The following is a 15,528-nucleotide window of genomic DNA, read 5'->3' on the forward strand; positions in this document are numbered from 1 at the left end:
GATATCTTTTTGTTTGTGTTTGTTTGCATGATACATTTTTTTTTCATTGTAAGTGGTGTGAAGTTCAACAACTTGTCTTTTACCTTGGAGGGGACATCTTGATAGTCTCTAGTCCTCTGAATGTCCAGGAGATTCACTGAGGTGATGGGACCCTGAATTGTTATGGAGTTTGTCTCCTATCTTCTGGTTCACATGTGTCTTCCTACAGCATCTTCACTACTTGCTGCTTTCTGCTCATCAGATCTAATCAGCAATGTTGTCAATATGGTGAACTATGTAGAATGTCAAGATTCATGAGGTCTCTGTGAATTATCTTATGACAGTGAAGAGACTTGATGTAGCCCTGAGGAAACACTGTGGCTATATACTGTTGCTCTGCCAAGTAAAAGCAAACTACTTCAGGGACCTCTTTGGTGGTCCAGTGGTTAAAATCCACCTTCCAATGCAGGGGACTCAGGTTCAACTGTCTTCCCTCATAGCTCAGTTGGTAAAGAATCCTCCTGCAATGCAGGAGACCCAGGGTTGATTTCTGGGTCAGGAAGATCTTCTGGAGAAGGGATAGGCTACCCACTCCAGTATTCTTGGGCTTCCCTTGTGGCTCACATGGTAAAGAATCTGCCTGCAGTACAGGAAATCTGGGTTCGATTCCTGGGTTGGGAAGATCCCCTGAAGAAGGGAAAGGCTACCCACTCCAGTATTCTGGCCTGGAGAATTCCATGCACTGTATAGTCCATGGGGTCGCAAAGAGTCAGACACAACTGAGCAACTTTCACTACTTTCAGGTTCAATTCCTGGTTGGGGAACTAAAATCCCATATGCCCCGGGGCCACTAAATCCCCCTCACTGCCACTAGAGAGTCCACGTGCTGCAACTACTAAGTCCAAGCACTCTAGACTCCATGCTCCACAACAGAAGAAGTCCACATATCACAATGGGAAGCACTTGCACGGCAAATAGAGAAAAGTCCATATGCTGCAATGAAGACCTAGCACAGCCAAAATTTTTTTTCAAAAACTTTTTCAAAAAGCAAATTACTTTTGGAAGTCCTTGAAAAATGGTTTGGAGAAAAAAACATTAGCCATGTAACAGCCGCATAGCAATAGCGAGGGGCTGTGTTGATTTCTTTGTGTAAACATACTCATCAGGGACAGCAGCTGCAATTAGATTCACTACCTGATTAAGTTTATGACAGTCCATGTCATTCTCCAAGACCCACCTGACTGATGGTGTGTTAAATGGAGTTATGGCAGGTATTATCACTTTTGCTTCTTTCAAGTCTTTCATGGCTGCATTAATTTCTATATTTGCCCCCATCGATGTTGTTTTGTTTCTGGTTTACTATCTCAGTGGGAAGAAGACATTCCAGGAGCTAGTATTTAGCCATTCAATGAAATGCCCTCTCAAATGCAGTTCAATAAATAAAGCACAATCTCCTTAATAAATAGTGCCAAAATTGGACTTCCCTGGTGGTCCAGAGGTTAAGAATCCACCTGCCAGTGCAGGAGACATGGGTTCAATCGATTCCTGGTCGGGAAAGATTACACATGCCTTGGGGCAGCTAGGACAGCGAGCTGCAACTACTGAAGCCCGAACACCCAGAGCCCGTGCTCCACACAGGAGAAGCCACCATAATGAGAAGCCTGCACAGTGCAAGGCTCACCTTGCAGCAGCAAAGATCCAGGGCAGCTATAAATTAATTAATTAATTAAAAATTAAAAAAGAAAGGATAGTGCCAAAACCATTAGCTATCTAAATGCAAAATGACAGCTGCTAAGTCACTTCAGTCGTGTCCAACTCTGTGCGACCCCATAGACGGCAGCCCACCAGGCTCCCCCGTCCCTGGGATTCTCCAGGCAAGAACACTGGAGTGGGTTGCCATTTCCTTCTTCAATGTGTGGAAGTGAAAAGTGAAAGTGAAGTCGCTCAGTCGTGTCCGACCCTTAGCGACCCCACGGACTGCAGCCTACCAGGCTCCTCCATCCATGGGATTTTCTAGGCAAGAGTACTGAAGTGGCTTGCCATTGCAATAACATAAAACTAGACATTTATCTCACACTGCACAAAAAATGAACCTCAACTGCTAATTGAGCCTAATTATAAGACTTCAAACAATACACTTAGAGCAAAAAACGTAGTAGAAAAATTTTATAGCTTTGCTAGATGAACATTTCTTTGATATGTTTTAAATTTAAGTTAGAATTTACCAAAATTAAATGCTTCTGATCTTCAAAAGACATTATTAGGAAAATGAAAAAACAAAACATACACTGGGAGCGGATATATATTTGCAAATCATACATCTGATAAAGGACTTGTATCCAGAATTCTTAAAACTCAATAATAAGAAGACAGCCCAGTTTTTTAAAAGAGAGGAAGATTTGAAATTCACCAAAGAAAATACATAGCACATGAAAAGTTACTCAACATCATTAGTCATTTGTTAAATGCAAATAAAACCATAGTGAAATATCATCCACACTCAGTGAAATGGCTATAACCCAAAATACCAACAGTATTGTAAAAATGTATTGAAACTACAACACTTTTATACTGCTTATGGGAAAGCAAAAGATATAGTCACTTTGAGAATCAGTTTGGCAGTTTTTTATAAAGCTAAACATTTACTTACTCTATATCCCAGCAATTCCATTCCCAAAGAAATGAAAACATATGTCTACAAAGAACTTGAATTCAAATGTTTATGGAAGAGGCCCAGATTCCTGCTCCAGCTCAGAGGGCCCTTTACCTCTGCAAGTTTCCCAGATGGCAGAGTTCCTCCTGAGACCGTGTACACTTGGAGAAGCAACCAGCCGTTCTGTTAAGGTCGAAGTCTTCATACTGGTTCATACCGATGAAGCCCTGGCAGACATTTCTTGGCTTCTCATAGCTGGATGTGGAATCTCCCTCACCTAACGGAGGGATGCAAAATGTAAATGTTCTGCAGGGGGAGGCACCACAGGGCAGAGGGTAGAGGAGTTCAGCGTCCAGAGTCTAGTGGGGTGGACTAGAACCCCAGCTCCATCCATCCACACCAACTATGTGAACTTGAAATGGATTCATATCCTCCCTGGACCTCGGTTTCAAGGTGAAGGAGATAATATCCTGCCCCTGCTGCCCCCCCCACCCCCATCTCACAGGGCCAGTGGGCTGCTTTGGAGAAAGTACGTTCAAAAGGCTTGGCACATGACTCTATAGATAAAGGTTCATGTTAGTGTAAGTACCCTTTCCTGCCTCCTCCAGGGAGTCTGCCTGGCTGTTTTGCATTTGTTCCACATCAGACTTTCCAAACCCTCCACAAGTGGGACACACGGTGTAACTCTTAGACATGATCTGTTTTGGTTTGCCTCATTCTCCCACATTCCCAGCACAACCCTCATGGCCACCTCCTGGTGTAGGTGGAAAATACAGCAGAGTGAGGCTCCCTGAAGCAGAATAACTCAGCAAGGTTAACATCTAGTTGGAGGCTCCAGGACCAGAGGTCAGCTTTCACCTGGTAGGGGATGGAGTGCAAGCTTCGGGTCATTAGCTGTGTGACCTCAGATAAATTACTTAAACTCTCTGATACTCAGACCCATTGGCCAAATGAGGCTGATGATACTTTCCTTCCTAGTTGTGGGGAGGATTAGAGATCATATGCTTTAAGGACATAGCTCACTGGAGGGGTACAAAGAGTCAGTATTATTTATTCCAGGAGGTGAGAAAGGCATTGTAAAACTATTTGCATATTTATGTATTTACATTGGATGGAAGGATGTGTCTATATATTTACCTATCTCTCAACAAAAATAATATATGAACAGAGTTTTTAAAAACAAACTATACACAAGGACATAAAATGAAAAGTAAAAGTCCTTGCAACTCCCAGGTCACACTCCAGAGTTCACTACCTATAAAAGTTTATTGTACAACTTTCCAGGGAATGACTATGCATATGCAAGTATTTTATGCAAATTTACAAATTTACATGAATGGGATCATTTAGCAATATATCTAAAAGAGTTTTCTGCATTAGCACATACTGATCCATCTCATTCATCATATATTTGTGTACTATTTCAGTATATGGGTATTGCAATGCTTCTTCAGTTGGTCCCCTCTTGGTGAACATTTAGGAGGTCTTTGTTTTATTTTATTTACTATTTTGAATAATGCTACTTACATCTTTGTCAGTGTATGTTATGAATTCATAGAAAACATTCCTATGCTCGGCATTTCTATATCAAAAAATATGCACTTTGGAAAATTGCTAGATATTGTCGAATTTTCCTTCTTTTCTAAAAAAAGATGTATGCAATTTTATTTACTTATTTGGCTGCACTGGGTCTTCGCTGCTGCCGGCAGGCGTTCTCTACTTATAGTGCGCTGGCTCTAGGCACTCAGGCTTCAGTGGTTGTGGCATATAGACCAGTTTGGTCTGTGGGCTTAGTTGTCTGGCGGCATGTGGAATCTTCCTGGACCAGGGATTGAACCTATGACTCTTGCATTGGCAAGCAGATTCTTAACCACTGGGCCACCAGGGAAGTCCTCAGAGTCCTCAAATTTCCTACTCAAAAGGGCTACAGCTCTTTATACTTGCAACCAAATGGGCAAGAGTGACTGCTCACTCATACGCTCACAGTCCTAGACTTCACCAAACTTTCAAATCTTTGCTAGACTGCAGGGTAAAATTGGATTTTGTTTTTATTTTAGAGGGAGTTTGAGCATCTATTTGTATGTCTTCTTTTTCCATGAACTGCTTTATTGTTTCCTTTACAGGGGTGAGACTGGATCTTGACAATCAGTGCCTTTAAGTTCTAACTGGCCCACCAGGAGCTGAGGGTGAGGTGGGCAGGGAGACATTTACTTTTCATTTTTTCACACCCTTCTCCAGTGTTTGATTATTTTTTAAATTATGTACAGTATTACTTTCACATTAAATCAGTTAAATTTTAAGACAAAAATGAAATTTTAAGACAAAATGAAATGATTGCTAAAGTTGTAATGAAAAATTACCCTAACCAAAGTTAGGGTAATTGTAGGGTAAAATAGTAACATTTTCAAGTGGCTTTTATAATAATTAGGGCTATATGTGACAATGTTTTAGGTAGCTTATAAAGGAACTTTAGTTTTCTGTTAGATTGTAAAGATATTCATAATATGTTGTTTAATGAGAAAAAGCACAGAATGGGCGAGAATATGCAGAATAAGATCCACGTTTGCTTTTTAAGCAAAGGAGGAAGAGAGGGGCTTCCCCAGTGGCTCAAAGATAAAGAATCCACCTGCCGTTGCAGGAGATATGGGTTCGATCCCTGATCTGGAAAGACCCCACAGCAGCAGAGCAACTAAGCCTGTGAGCCACTACTCTTGAGCCTGTGCTCTAGAGCCTGGGAGCCACAACTACTGAAGCCCACGCTCCCTGGAGCCCGTGGTCCGAGACAAAAGAAGCCACCGTAAGCAGCAGCCTGTGCACCACAACTAGAAAAGCCCAGGCAGCAGTGAAGACTGGCAAAGCCAAAAATAAAAAATAAATAATTCTTAAAAAGGGAGGAAGAGAGAGAAAACAGGGAAGGAGGTAGAAAGAGAGAAAGAAGGAAGAAGAGCGGAGAGGAAGAGGCGGGGAGCCAAGGAAAGCGCCACGTCAGCTCCAGGGGAGGTAACATTGTCTTTTAATGGCAGCCCTCTCTGTGCCTGACGGGTTGCTCATGGGTGCTGGGTACAGGGGGTACCTCGGCAAGTGTAAACAGAGCCGCCCTCCTGGCCCGCCATGAGATTTCAGGGCCTTCAGACTTATGAAGCTCTTGGCAAGTACCTGGGGTAGAGAAGATTACAAAACATCTTTTTTTGCAGTTAGTTTTGGAAGACATTATCAGAAGCATTTAGCCCAGACAGGGGGAGCCTGACCCAGGCCTTTGTGCCAGTCGGTCAGTCAGTTCAGTAGCTCAGTCGTGTCCGACTCTTTGCAACCCCATGAATCACAGCACGCCAGGCCTCCCTGTCCATCACCAACTCCCGGAGTTCACTCAAACTCATGTCCATCAAGCTGGTGATGCCATCCAGCCATCTCATTCTCTGTCGTCCCCGTCTCCTCCCACCCCCAATCCCTCCCAGCATCAGAGTCTTTTCCAGTGAGTCAACTCGTCGCATGAGGTGGCCAAAGTATTGCAGTTTCAGCTTTAGCATCAGTCCTTCCAATGAACACCCAGGATTGATCTCCTCTAGAATGGACTGGTTGGATCTCCTTGCAGAGGTCCCTCCAAACCCACCCTACTCTTCTCCATCCTGCTCTGACCCAAAGGTTGGTCTCTGAGGACCACCTCAATCTGGGTTCATATGGGGAGTGGGGGATGGCCAAGGAGGTCAGAGGGCAGGACAGTACCTGCCCCTCCCTAGCCTCCCCATCGCTGGCCTGTTTCTCTCTGCCGGCAGCCACAGACTCTTGTCCCTGACCCGTCCTTAGTAAAGTATCCCCCTCCCCGCCTTTCTTAAAGAATTTTTTTAATGTGGATCATTTTTGAAGTCTTTATTGAATTTGTCACCATACTGCTTCTGTTAGGTAGTTAGAAAGGAAAAAGGAGTCCAGAATGGCAGTGGCTAAAAGACGAAGACAAAGAAGGGAAAAGTCCCTGAAAATAGAACAAAGGAAGATTTGAGGACCGGAGTGAGAACCTCAGGTAAAACATACAGCCCTCCTGGCTAACCCACTTTACAAAGGGCAGGCTCAAAGGGAGGAGAAAAAAGCATATGAAAAGAGGAGCCAAAATTGGGCCGGGGCTTCGCTTCTCTTCACGTCTTTTGGTTCGGCCCACCCTCACACCTCAAGGATGTATTTTCCTTTGCTTTCTAAATAAAAAATGTAAACTAGTATAGCCACTATGGAGCGCAGTGTGGAGATTGCTTAAAAAACTGGAAATATAAGTGCTATACGACCCAGCAATCCCACTGCTGGGCATACACACCGAGGAAATCAGAACTGAAAGAGACACGTGTACCCCAACGTTCATCGCAGCACTGTTTATAATAGCCAGGACATGGAAGCAATCTAGATGTCCATCTGCAGATGAATGGATAAGAAAGCTGTGGTACATATACACAATGGAGTATTACTCAGCAATTAAAAAGAATGCATTTGAATCAGTTCTAATGAGGTGGATGAAACTGGAGCCTATTATACAGAGTGAAGGAAGTCAGAAAGAAAAACACCAATACAGTATATTAACACATATATATGGAATTTAGAAAGATGGTAATGATGACCCTGTATGCAAGACTGCAAAAGAGACACAGATGTATAGAACAGACTGTTGGATTCTGTGGGAGAGGGCGAGGGTGGGGTAATTTGAGAGAATAACGTTGAAACATGTGTATTATCATATGTGAAACAGATCACCAGTCCAGGTTCAAAGCATGAGACAGGGTGCTGAGGGCTGGTGCACTGGGATGACCCTGAGGGACAGGATGAGGAGAGAGCTGAGAAGGAGGGTCAGGATGGGGAACACATGTACACCCATGGCTGATTCATATGAATGTATGGCAAAAACCGCCACAATATTATAAAGTAATTAGCCTCCAATTAAAATAAAGGAAAAAGAGAGAAAGAGAAAAAAAAAAACAAGCTGTAACATGGAGCTGTAACACTGGTCCATCCGAGGAAATTACATGGGGCTGTAACACTGGCCCATCCAAGGGCTGTAACACTGGTCCGTCCATCACTCCAAATTTTTGTTGTGATGAGACAGAACCAAGGAAATTACAAACTCCCCAGTGCTTCTGTTTTATGTTTTTGATTTTTGACCACAAGGCATGTGGGATCTTAGCTCCCCAACCAGGGATTAAACCTGTATCCCCTGCATTGGAAACTGAAGTCTTAACCACTGGGCCACCAGGGAAGTCCCAGGAAAGGAACCCTTTATTAAAGAGACCGTCTGCTTCCTTCTAGATACCGCCCAAGTGGCCCAGTGGTAAAGAATCCAATCAATGCAGGAGATGCAAGAGGGTTCGATCCCTGGGTCGGGAAGATACCCTGGAGTTGGAAATGGCAATTTGCTCCAGTATTCTTTCCTGGAAAATCTCATGGTCAGAGGAGTCAGGCATTCTATAGTTCATGAGGTCTCAAAAGTGTTGGACATGACCGAGCAACTGAGCACACACACACTTCTCCCTCTGGGTCCCTACTCCGTTGACGCACCCATGTCACCCTGCTAGAATGTGAGTCCCTTGGGAGTAGGGACCTCATGGTGTATGAGCACAGGGCCTGATATTGTGTTAAGGGCTCCATTCATTCGGGAATGAATGAATGAAAAGAGCAAATGAACGCATGGCAACTGCCCAAAAACACCCACAAAGGACCTTACCTCAAGCTATAAATCTCTCAGGTCTCCTCACACTGTTTAAACAGCTGAACCAGAGCACCCATCTCACTGTAGGGGAAACTTTATCACTCCAAGGGGACTTCGAGGCCCGACCAGAAAATTACAACTTCTGTGAGGGTCCCAGGGTCCTTATGAGATCAAGCAAGAGCCACTACTGGTTTTGAAGTTAATTAATCCTTCAAGTGTTGCTGCCACACCTCTGGTACAACATTGCCATTTTTCACACCTTTTTGAGCCATGTCCATGTGTGTTAGTTGCTCAGTCATGTCCGACTCTTTGCGACCCCACAGGCTACTTTGTCCACAAAATTCTCTAAGCAAGAATACTGGTGTGGATTGCCATTCCCTTCTCCAGGGAATCTTCCTGACCCAGGGACTGAACCCAGGTCTCCTGCATTGCAGGCATATTGTTTACCATCTGAGCCACCAGGGAAGCCCTATTTTGTGCCATAGACTGAATTTTGCATTTCCCTTAATTTCCCAACTTTTGAACAGAAGAGGATTACTTGAAGCCCTGAGAGGTCAATCCAAAGCTATGTGACCCCACGCTGGACACACACAGGGGTGGGGATGAGGGACAGGCACGCAGGCCACTCACTGAATCAAGAGTAAAACTGGAGGAGCAGGCAAGGCTTGGAAAAACAGACAGCCCATGGGGAGGGCACATCTTCCTCTGCCCCAGGGGGTCACTGCAGATGGCACAGAGCAGCCAGAGAGAGCTGGCCAGGAGGGCCAGGGGTGGGGGTCCTCTTTCCCAGGAAAGAGGACAGTAAGGCCACGGCCTGGCACCCTCAGACTGCCTCTGGACAACCACCGTGTGGGTGTGTGCCAGACCAGCAGTGAGGGCATCCCTGGCAGACCAGTGGTTAAGACTTCGCCTTCCAGCGTTGGGGGTGTGGGCTCGATCCCTGGTTGGGGAGCTAAGATCCCACATGTCTTGGGGTCAAAAAATATATATAAAAAACAGAAGCAATATGGTAACAAACTCAACAAAGACTTTTAAAATGGCCCCCATTTAAAAAAAAAAAAAATCTTTGGGCCAAGAGTGAAGGAATGGAAAGTCTAATTCTTAGCTTGGGTGACTGGGTACCGTGGAGCTATTGTGGGGTCAGGAAAGGGGAGCCAGTGTGGCTGGGGAAAGGGGATGGGGGGTTGGTGGGAGGGCGGTGCAGGCCGTGTCTGGCCTCAGCCTCCAGAGGGTCCCAGACTCCTTTCCCAGGAGCTCAGAGGCAGTGGAGAAGGGCTTGTCCCACCCCTTCACCCCGTGTCCCAGAGCCATGACTGTCAGAGAGCCACAGCCTGAGGTACAGGGGTCGGGGAGCATCCTCCATGGCCCCCTCCCATCTCCAGGGTGCTGTGGGGAAGCCAAGGGGACCCAAGATGAGTGCTGACCCAAGTTTATCAGGACAGTAAAACTGACCCAGAAGTCAGAGGAGGTGAGGCAGCCATCAGGGTGGGCTCCTCAGAGGACATGCTCCGGACATGCCCCTTCCCCACCCCTCCCCATCCCCGACCCTGGGTCTCCCAGGCTTGGCAGGAGGGAGGAACCCACTGCTCACCTGGAGCCAGAAGCAGGAGTAGCAAGACCCCCAGGGCCCTGGGCGCCACCATCCTGGGCCAGCCTCGTCCACGCCGGCCGGAGCCCGGCAGCTGTGTGTCCTTCCGGTCCCAAGCTCTGCTGAGCCGGCCCTCCCTGGTCCCCACCTCGCAGTGTCACCACTTCCTGTGGCCTCTTTCTCACCCTTCCTGTGCCGTGGCACCGTTGGTTAAGTTGTGAAAGGTGAGCGTGGGGAACTGGGTAGTGTTCCTAGGCTCACCCTGCCCCATGACCACCTGCAGAGGGGCCCACACTCGCTGGGAGCTGCTGAACCCACCCCAGGGACACTGCTTCTGGGGTCTTATCTGGGTGGGTGTGGGGATCCAGCGGCCATAGATGCTCTGGGCAGGTTCCTGGGGAGTGAGGATGGGCCCGGGCTTTGGAACCAACAATTCTTTTCTCAGATCCTCCTTTCACGAGCGAAGGGCCTCTCTGAGCCTCAATTTCCCCCTTGGTAAAACAGACACCAGGTGGCCCAGTCAGTAAAGAATTCGCCTGCATTGTAGGAGATGGCCTGCAGCTCAGGAGACCAGGGTTCGATCCCTGGGTCCGGAAGATCCCCTGGAGGAGGAAATGGCAACCCACTCCAGTATTCTTGCCTGGAAAATCCCACAGACAGAGGAGCCTGGTGAGCTACAGTCCATGAGGTCGCAAGTGTCGGGCATGACTGAGCGACTAAACCACCAAAACAGACTCAGCAATGCAGCAATGCCTCCTAGTGCTGTGTCGGGTATGTGAGGAGACCTGTCACATGCCAGGCATGCAGCTCGGCTGTAGGGATGAAGATGAAGATGGGGAGAGAGTTCACACTCCCTCCTTCAGGCCTAGGATCTGAATAAGACCAAGGCTCAAGCCCAAGCCTGCTAGGGTCCTGGGAGGAGAGGAGGAGCCAGGCCTGGAGGCTCCTGGGGCCACTTCCCTCCCCCACCCAGCAGATGGATTAACAGGAGAGAGCGAGGGCCCTGGGGCTTAGTCAGAGCCGGGATGACGTCTGTCCTGGCCACTCCCCGGCCGCCTGAGCTTGTGTGAGCTAACCTCTGCTCCGAGTTTCTTATGAGGACTCCAGAGATGGGTAGGCCCGCCCAGCCCTGGCTGGCCTCTCTTTCCCCTTCCTCCCACATAGTGTCCAGAGAAGACTCAGCCTCTTGCTAGGCCCTCTGGACCCTGGGAGGGTTGGGCTATGCAGGGGGCATGTGGGAAACTGACAGGACTCCAGGCACTTCCTCTGCAGGGAAGGCTGGGAGGGTGAATGGCAGCCACTGGCCTGCCCCTCCGCCTACCTCCACCTGACTGGCCGCCTCCTCTCTCCCAGCCGCAGGTCAAGGCAAGGGCTCTGTGAACCATGACTACTAGGTTCCACCCCTGGAGACCCACCTGGCACATGGAGCTCCCAGAGGGACTCCTGGATGCCTTTCTGTAAAGAAGGACCTGAGCCCTGCAGACTGGAACCCAGAGTGTGCGGCCTGCCTGGGAAGACCAGACCGGGAACTGGCAGAGTGACGAGGGAGGGCCCGGCAGAGCCAGAGCAGGGGCAACCTCGCCTAGGCCCCACGGGGGCTGGAGCTTAGCCTGGAGACACTTAGGGCCCTGGGGATTCCCAGGAAAACCTCTTCCCTTCAGCTATCTCCAGCCCTCAACTTGTCCAAACGGCTCCAGGTTTGGAGTCTCCTGGTGCGAGGCCTCCAGTACTCTGGACATGCCCAGCCAGCTCTCACCCCCTGGTATTCCAGCCCATTTCCCACACAAAGGGGGAAACAAGCCTGGTGAGACCAGTGGTCCTACTGTCCAAAGTCTCACAGTCCAGAGATGTGCATGATAAGAACCATCTGGGTTGAGGAGCACCGCGGAGCTGTCAGGTGGCCCGTTCAGGGCTGTCACGAGAGGATGAGACTCGACCAGAAACCTGGTCCCCACTACCTGAGCTGGCCCCGGAAACAGACACTAGGTGCTCAAGAGAGCCCTTTGAAGTGGGAGAATCTGTTTGAGGGGAGTGCAACCAGCCTGAGGGAAGGGGCTGGGTCCCCCTTCCTGCCCTCCCTGAGGATGGCCAGAGGTGTTTCCTAAGGACTAGCCAAGTAATGCTGGTCTGAGAGACCCCCAGAGAGGTCCATGAGGGGAGATGGCCCTGATCTCTGTGCATCCCACCCAGATGCACGATCGGGCAACGGAGTTGGGGAGGAGGTCTGTCCTCTGCCTTCAGGGGCTGGGGCACAAGAGGTGCCCACCACTTGGAGAAAGGCAGAGGCAGGGGCCAATGGACGTGGGTCTGGGCAGGTCCCCAAAGATCCCACATTCAAGCCTGTCACATCACTGCCGGCCCATCCCTGACTGCCAAGGCGCTTCACTCTGCTTCCTGGAGACCGTGCCTCTTTCCCCAGCCCATGTTCCTCCTGGAGCAGCCAGGACAGGAGAGGGGAGACTGCGGGGATGGAAAGCTCAGATGCGGGCCAGGGTTGGAGCTACAGTGGACCTTTAGACACAAAGAGTCGTGATCAAACAAGACTGCTTCCAGAAACTCAAGGGGGATGAGAAGCTATTTGACCTGCCTCACCTGTGTCACAGGACAGAGAGGGGAGACTTGACGGGACAAGGTAGAAGGCAGTGATGGGAGAGAGGTCCAATCAGTTTATTCCTGCAGCCCACCCACTGCACACCGGTCAGTAAACTGTTTACATATGTCCTGTGACCAGCCAAGGGCTGAATTCAGCCCTCAAATGTGATTTCTTTGACCGGTGAATATTTTGGATTAGCAAAGGTTTTTTTTTTTCATATTTATTATTTTTATTTAATTATGTGGCTGCACCAGGTCTCAGTTGCTGCATGCGGGTTGAGAGATCTTCGATCATTGTGGCAAGTGGCATCTTCAATAGCAGCATGCGGGATTTTTTTAGTTGAGGCACGTGGGGTCCAGTTCCCTGACCAGGGATCAAACCCAGGCCCCCTACACTGGGAGTGCAGAGTCTTAGCCACTGGATCACGAGGGCAGTCCCTAGTTAAGTTTTTTAAATCAGGGGATTTTACACCAGCACAATCTGGATTTCTCCTCATAAAAGGCTGGTATGGTCTGGCTACATGGGCCCTCATTCCTTCAAGGTGGTGACTGGCTCAAGCTGAGTAGTAGCTGCACCCTCAGCATGAGGCTGGTAACCTCAGTCCCCCACTGACCCCACCACTTGCCACTGCCTCCCCAGTGCTGACACCCAGCTGCCATTTCTCCTCCCCCTTGCCCTGATAACATTTCCAGGAGATTTCGATTATACACGGCTGTCTTCTCTTGTTCATGTTTCTCCATTGTGCCCCCCGCCCCACCCCCATCAGTGACTCTTAATAGAAGCACAGAGCAAAGTTCAGGAGGAAACGCCCCAAAATGTTTGCATTGGTTGGTTAGGTGACAACAACTGACTTTTATTTTCTTCTGTGTGCTCTTCTACAGATTCCAAATTCTCTACGGTGAACACATACTTTTTAATATCAAAAGACAAATGGACTGGTAATTACAAAGGAAATCCTCCCCATCTTTGAGTCTGAGAGCCAGGTCAAATGTTGCTTTCCTGCAGGAAGTCTTCCTGGAGGCCCAGCTAGGAGTGATGGCTCCCTCAACCCTGTGCCTGCAGCTCCAAGAGTTCTTGTGTTTGTGCATGGTTCCTACACCAGACAGAACTCACAGAGGGGAACGACCAGGTCTGGCCATTCATGTCCAACAGAATTAACTGTGACTGGCTGCAGTATGATCAAAACTGCCTGCAGGGGGCGCTAAGGGGGCACATCGGGCTCTGCCAGCATCATCAGGGGAGGCGTGTCTCAGTCTTTGGAGGGCTGGGGTGGAAACGATTTTGGACTGCAAAGTCCCATAGTTTGTGAGGCAAGAGGGCTTCAGGAGAAGCTGTGGGCCCCTGTGAGGTGTGGGCTTGGTAGTGGTGTGCAAGGGTGATGCAGCGTTGGAAAGGCCCAGATGGAAAGATGGACCTAGCCCAGCCCAGAAATGTTTCTACTAAGCCTGAGTCAGGGGCAGGCAAAGGCCCACACAGTAAATAAAGGTTTACAGCAGGCACCAGGCGGCTCTTGGGAACCACTGCCCAAAGTCCAGGGTTGGAATCAGGGACCCTGGGGCTATGAGTGGAAGGTTAGGGAGGTCCTAGGAGAGGAAGGGAGGAGTAGAAAGGGGAGAGGGAAGGCTGGGGAGGCTGACAAAGGGGGAGGGCCCTGGGCTCAGAGGTAGGGAAGCTGGGCTCCTCCAGGGGTCTGGCTCAAAGCTCTGCCTCAACCCATTTTCCCTGCGTGCCATCCTTAGGTTAAAATGACGGGGTCTACAGAATACCCTCGTGGTGGTCACCAGAGACAGAGCAGCCATGGCATATTTCTGTCCTGGGCGGGAGCACAGGACCAAGGGTGCCACCAGCATCCAAGGTTCAAGTCCTGCAGACTCCCAACCCCCAGCTACAAGGGCCGGTCCAGTGGTGGTGCATTAAGACCAGCCTTCAGTCCCATTCCTGAACCCCCTGAGATGGACCCAAGAGGCAAGTAGTCAGAAGGCCCAGCCTGGGAATTTATGGCTGCCATGGCAACAGCCCCATCCCTCCAAGGTCCTCGGGCCTTCTCAAGTCTTCAGCTGGCCCACCCAGGGCCGGGCCTGGCTGCAGGGGCCACTGGCAGCAGTGAAGAGAGACAGGTGACTCTGCTTCTTCACACCGGCGGGGGGCGCTGGCGGCCTAGATGCGGCTAGACGAGGTGCTGCCCGAGCTGATGGGGAGCCTGGCACTGTCCGAGTTGCTCTTCAGAGGGGAGGGCCCACCCCGGGCCTGCAGGCGCATGGACCAGTACCAGAGGAAAATGAGGAAGCCTGTGGGCAGCAAGGAGGTACAGGGCTCAGAGGATGGGGGTAGCCCCCACAACGCCACTCCCTTCCACTTTGACCCAAGTCTGCCCACACCCTCCTCACAGGCTCCCCACACAGACTCGATCCCAGGAGTACTGACTGCGCCAGGCCCTGGGCAACGCTCTGTATCATCTCACTTTATTCTCTCCAGGTCCCTTGAGACCAGGCCTCGTTATTACCATTCTGTTTTACAAACAGGGAGACTGAGGCTCAGGGAGGTAAGAGGTTTGGCCTCAGCCAAGGAGTTCAGCAGCAGTGGTCGGGCTCTGGAGCCACCTGCTTAAGTGACAGTGATAGTGTTTCTCCCCAAATAATACTACTGTGATTTAGCAATAGCTCAGTAAATGCGTGGATTGATTGGCATCCTTACAGAGTCCCCTTCACTCCACAGATGAGAAAACAAAGGCTCACCTCCCTCACACCCTATTCCATTGCATGGGGACTCCATGGAGACCTCGCTTTCCCTTTTTTCCTGCCCAAGCCCTCCTTCCTACCCAACATGGTGAAAAGCAAAGGTGTGTGTGTGTGTGTGTGTGATGTTGGGGGGGTGGGGGCAGAGGGGTACAGGTAGAGCAAGAACAGACCCTCATGGCATCAAGCCAGGCCCCCACAATCCTGCTCCTCCCCCCTCACCTCCTCCCCGTCTCCCCCCAAGCTCACTACCCCTTACGCAGCTCCTCCTCAGGGTTCCTCCAACACACACCCTAC

General features: G+C 49.5%; 2 protein-coding genes across 8 annotated transcripts in view; both read right to left on the reverse strand.

Annotated features, from left to right (window-relative positions):
- ADGRG3 (adhesion G protein-coupled receptor G3) overlaps nucleotides 1–10,039 on the reverse strand; it is a 31,437-nt gene extending 21,398 nt beyond the window's left edge. The window contains exons 1-2 of one of the 2 annotated variants that reach the window (XM_088830109.1): nucleotides 9,907–10,039; nucleotides 2,747–2,909 (exon numbers count right to left, since the gene is read on the reverse strand). In XM_088830109.1, the coding sequence (XP_088686235.1) occupies nucleotides 2,747–2,909; nucleotides 9,907–9,958 (215 nt within the window). In that variant the 5' untranslated portion in view covers nucleotides 9,959–10,039. The remainder of the gene's footprint in view (nucleotides 1–2,746; nucleotides 2,910–9,906) is intronic. The other variant, XM_055412670.2, reaches the window with a different exon arrangement.
- A 3,285-nt stretch (nucleotides 10,040–13,324) lies between these two features.
- Nucleotides 13,325–15,528, reverse strand: part of ADGRG1 (adhesion G protein-coupled receptor G1) — a 44,356-nt gene continuing 42,152 nt past the window's right edge. For all 6 annotated transcript variants that reach the window (XM_055412676.2, XM_055412673.2, XM_055412674.2 and 3 more), the window contains one exon: nucleotides 13,325–14,784. In XM_055412676.2, coding sequence (XP_055268651.2) covers nucleotides 14,654–14,784 — 131 coding nt within the window. In that variant the 3' untranslated portion in view covers nucleotides 13,325–14,653. The remainder of the gene's footprint in view (nucleotides 14,785–15,528) is intronic.

Source organism: Moschus berezovskii, chromosome 22, assembly GCF_049115385.1.
Source record: "Moschus berezovskii isolate FMDL1 chromosome 22, NW_MosBer_1.0, whole genome shotgun sequence".
NCBI lineage: Eukaryota > Metazoa > Chordata > Mammalia > Artiodactyla > Moschidae > Moschus > Moschus berezovskii.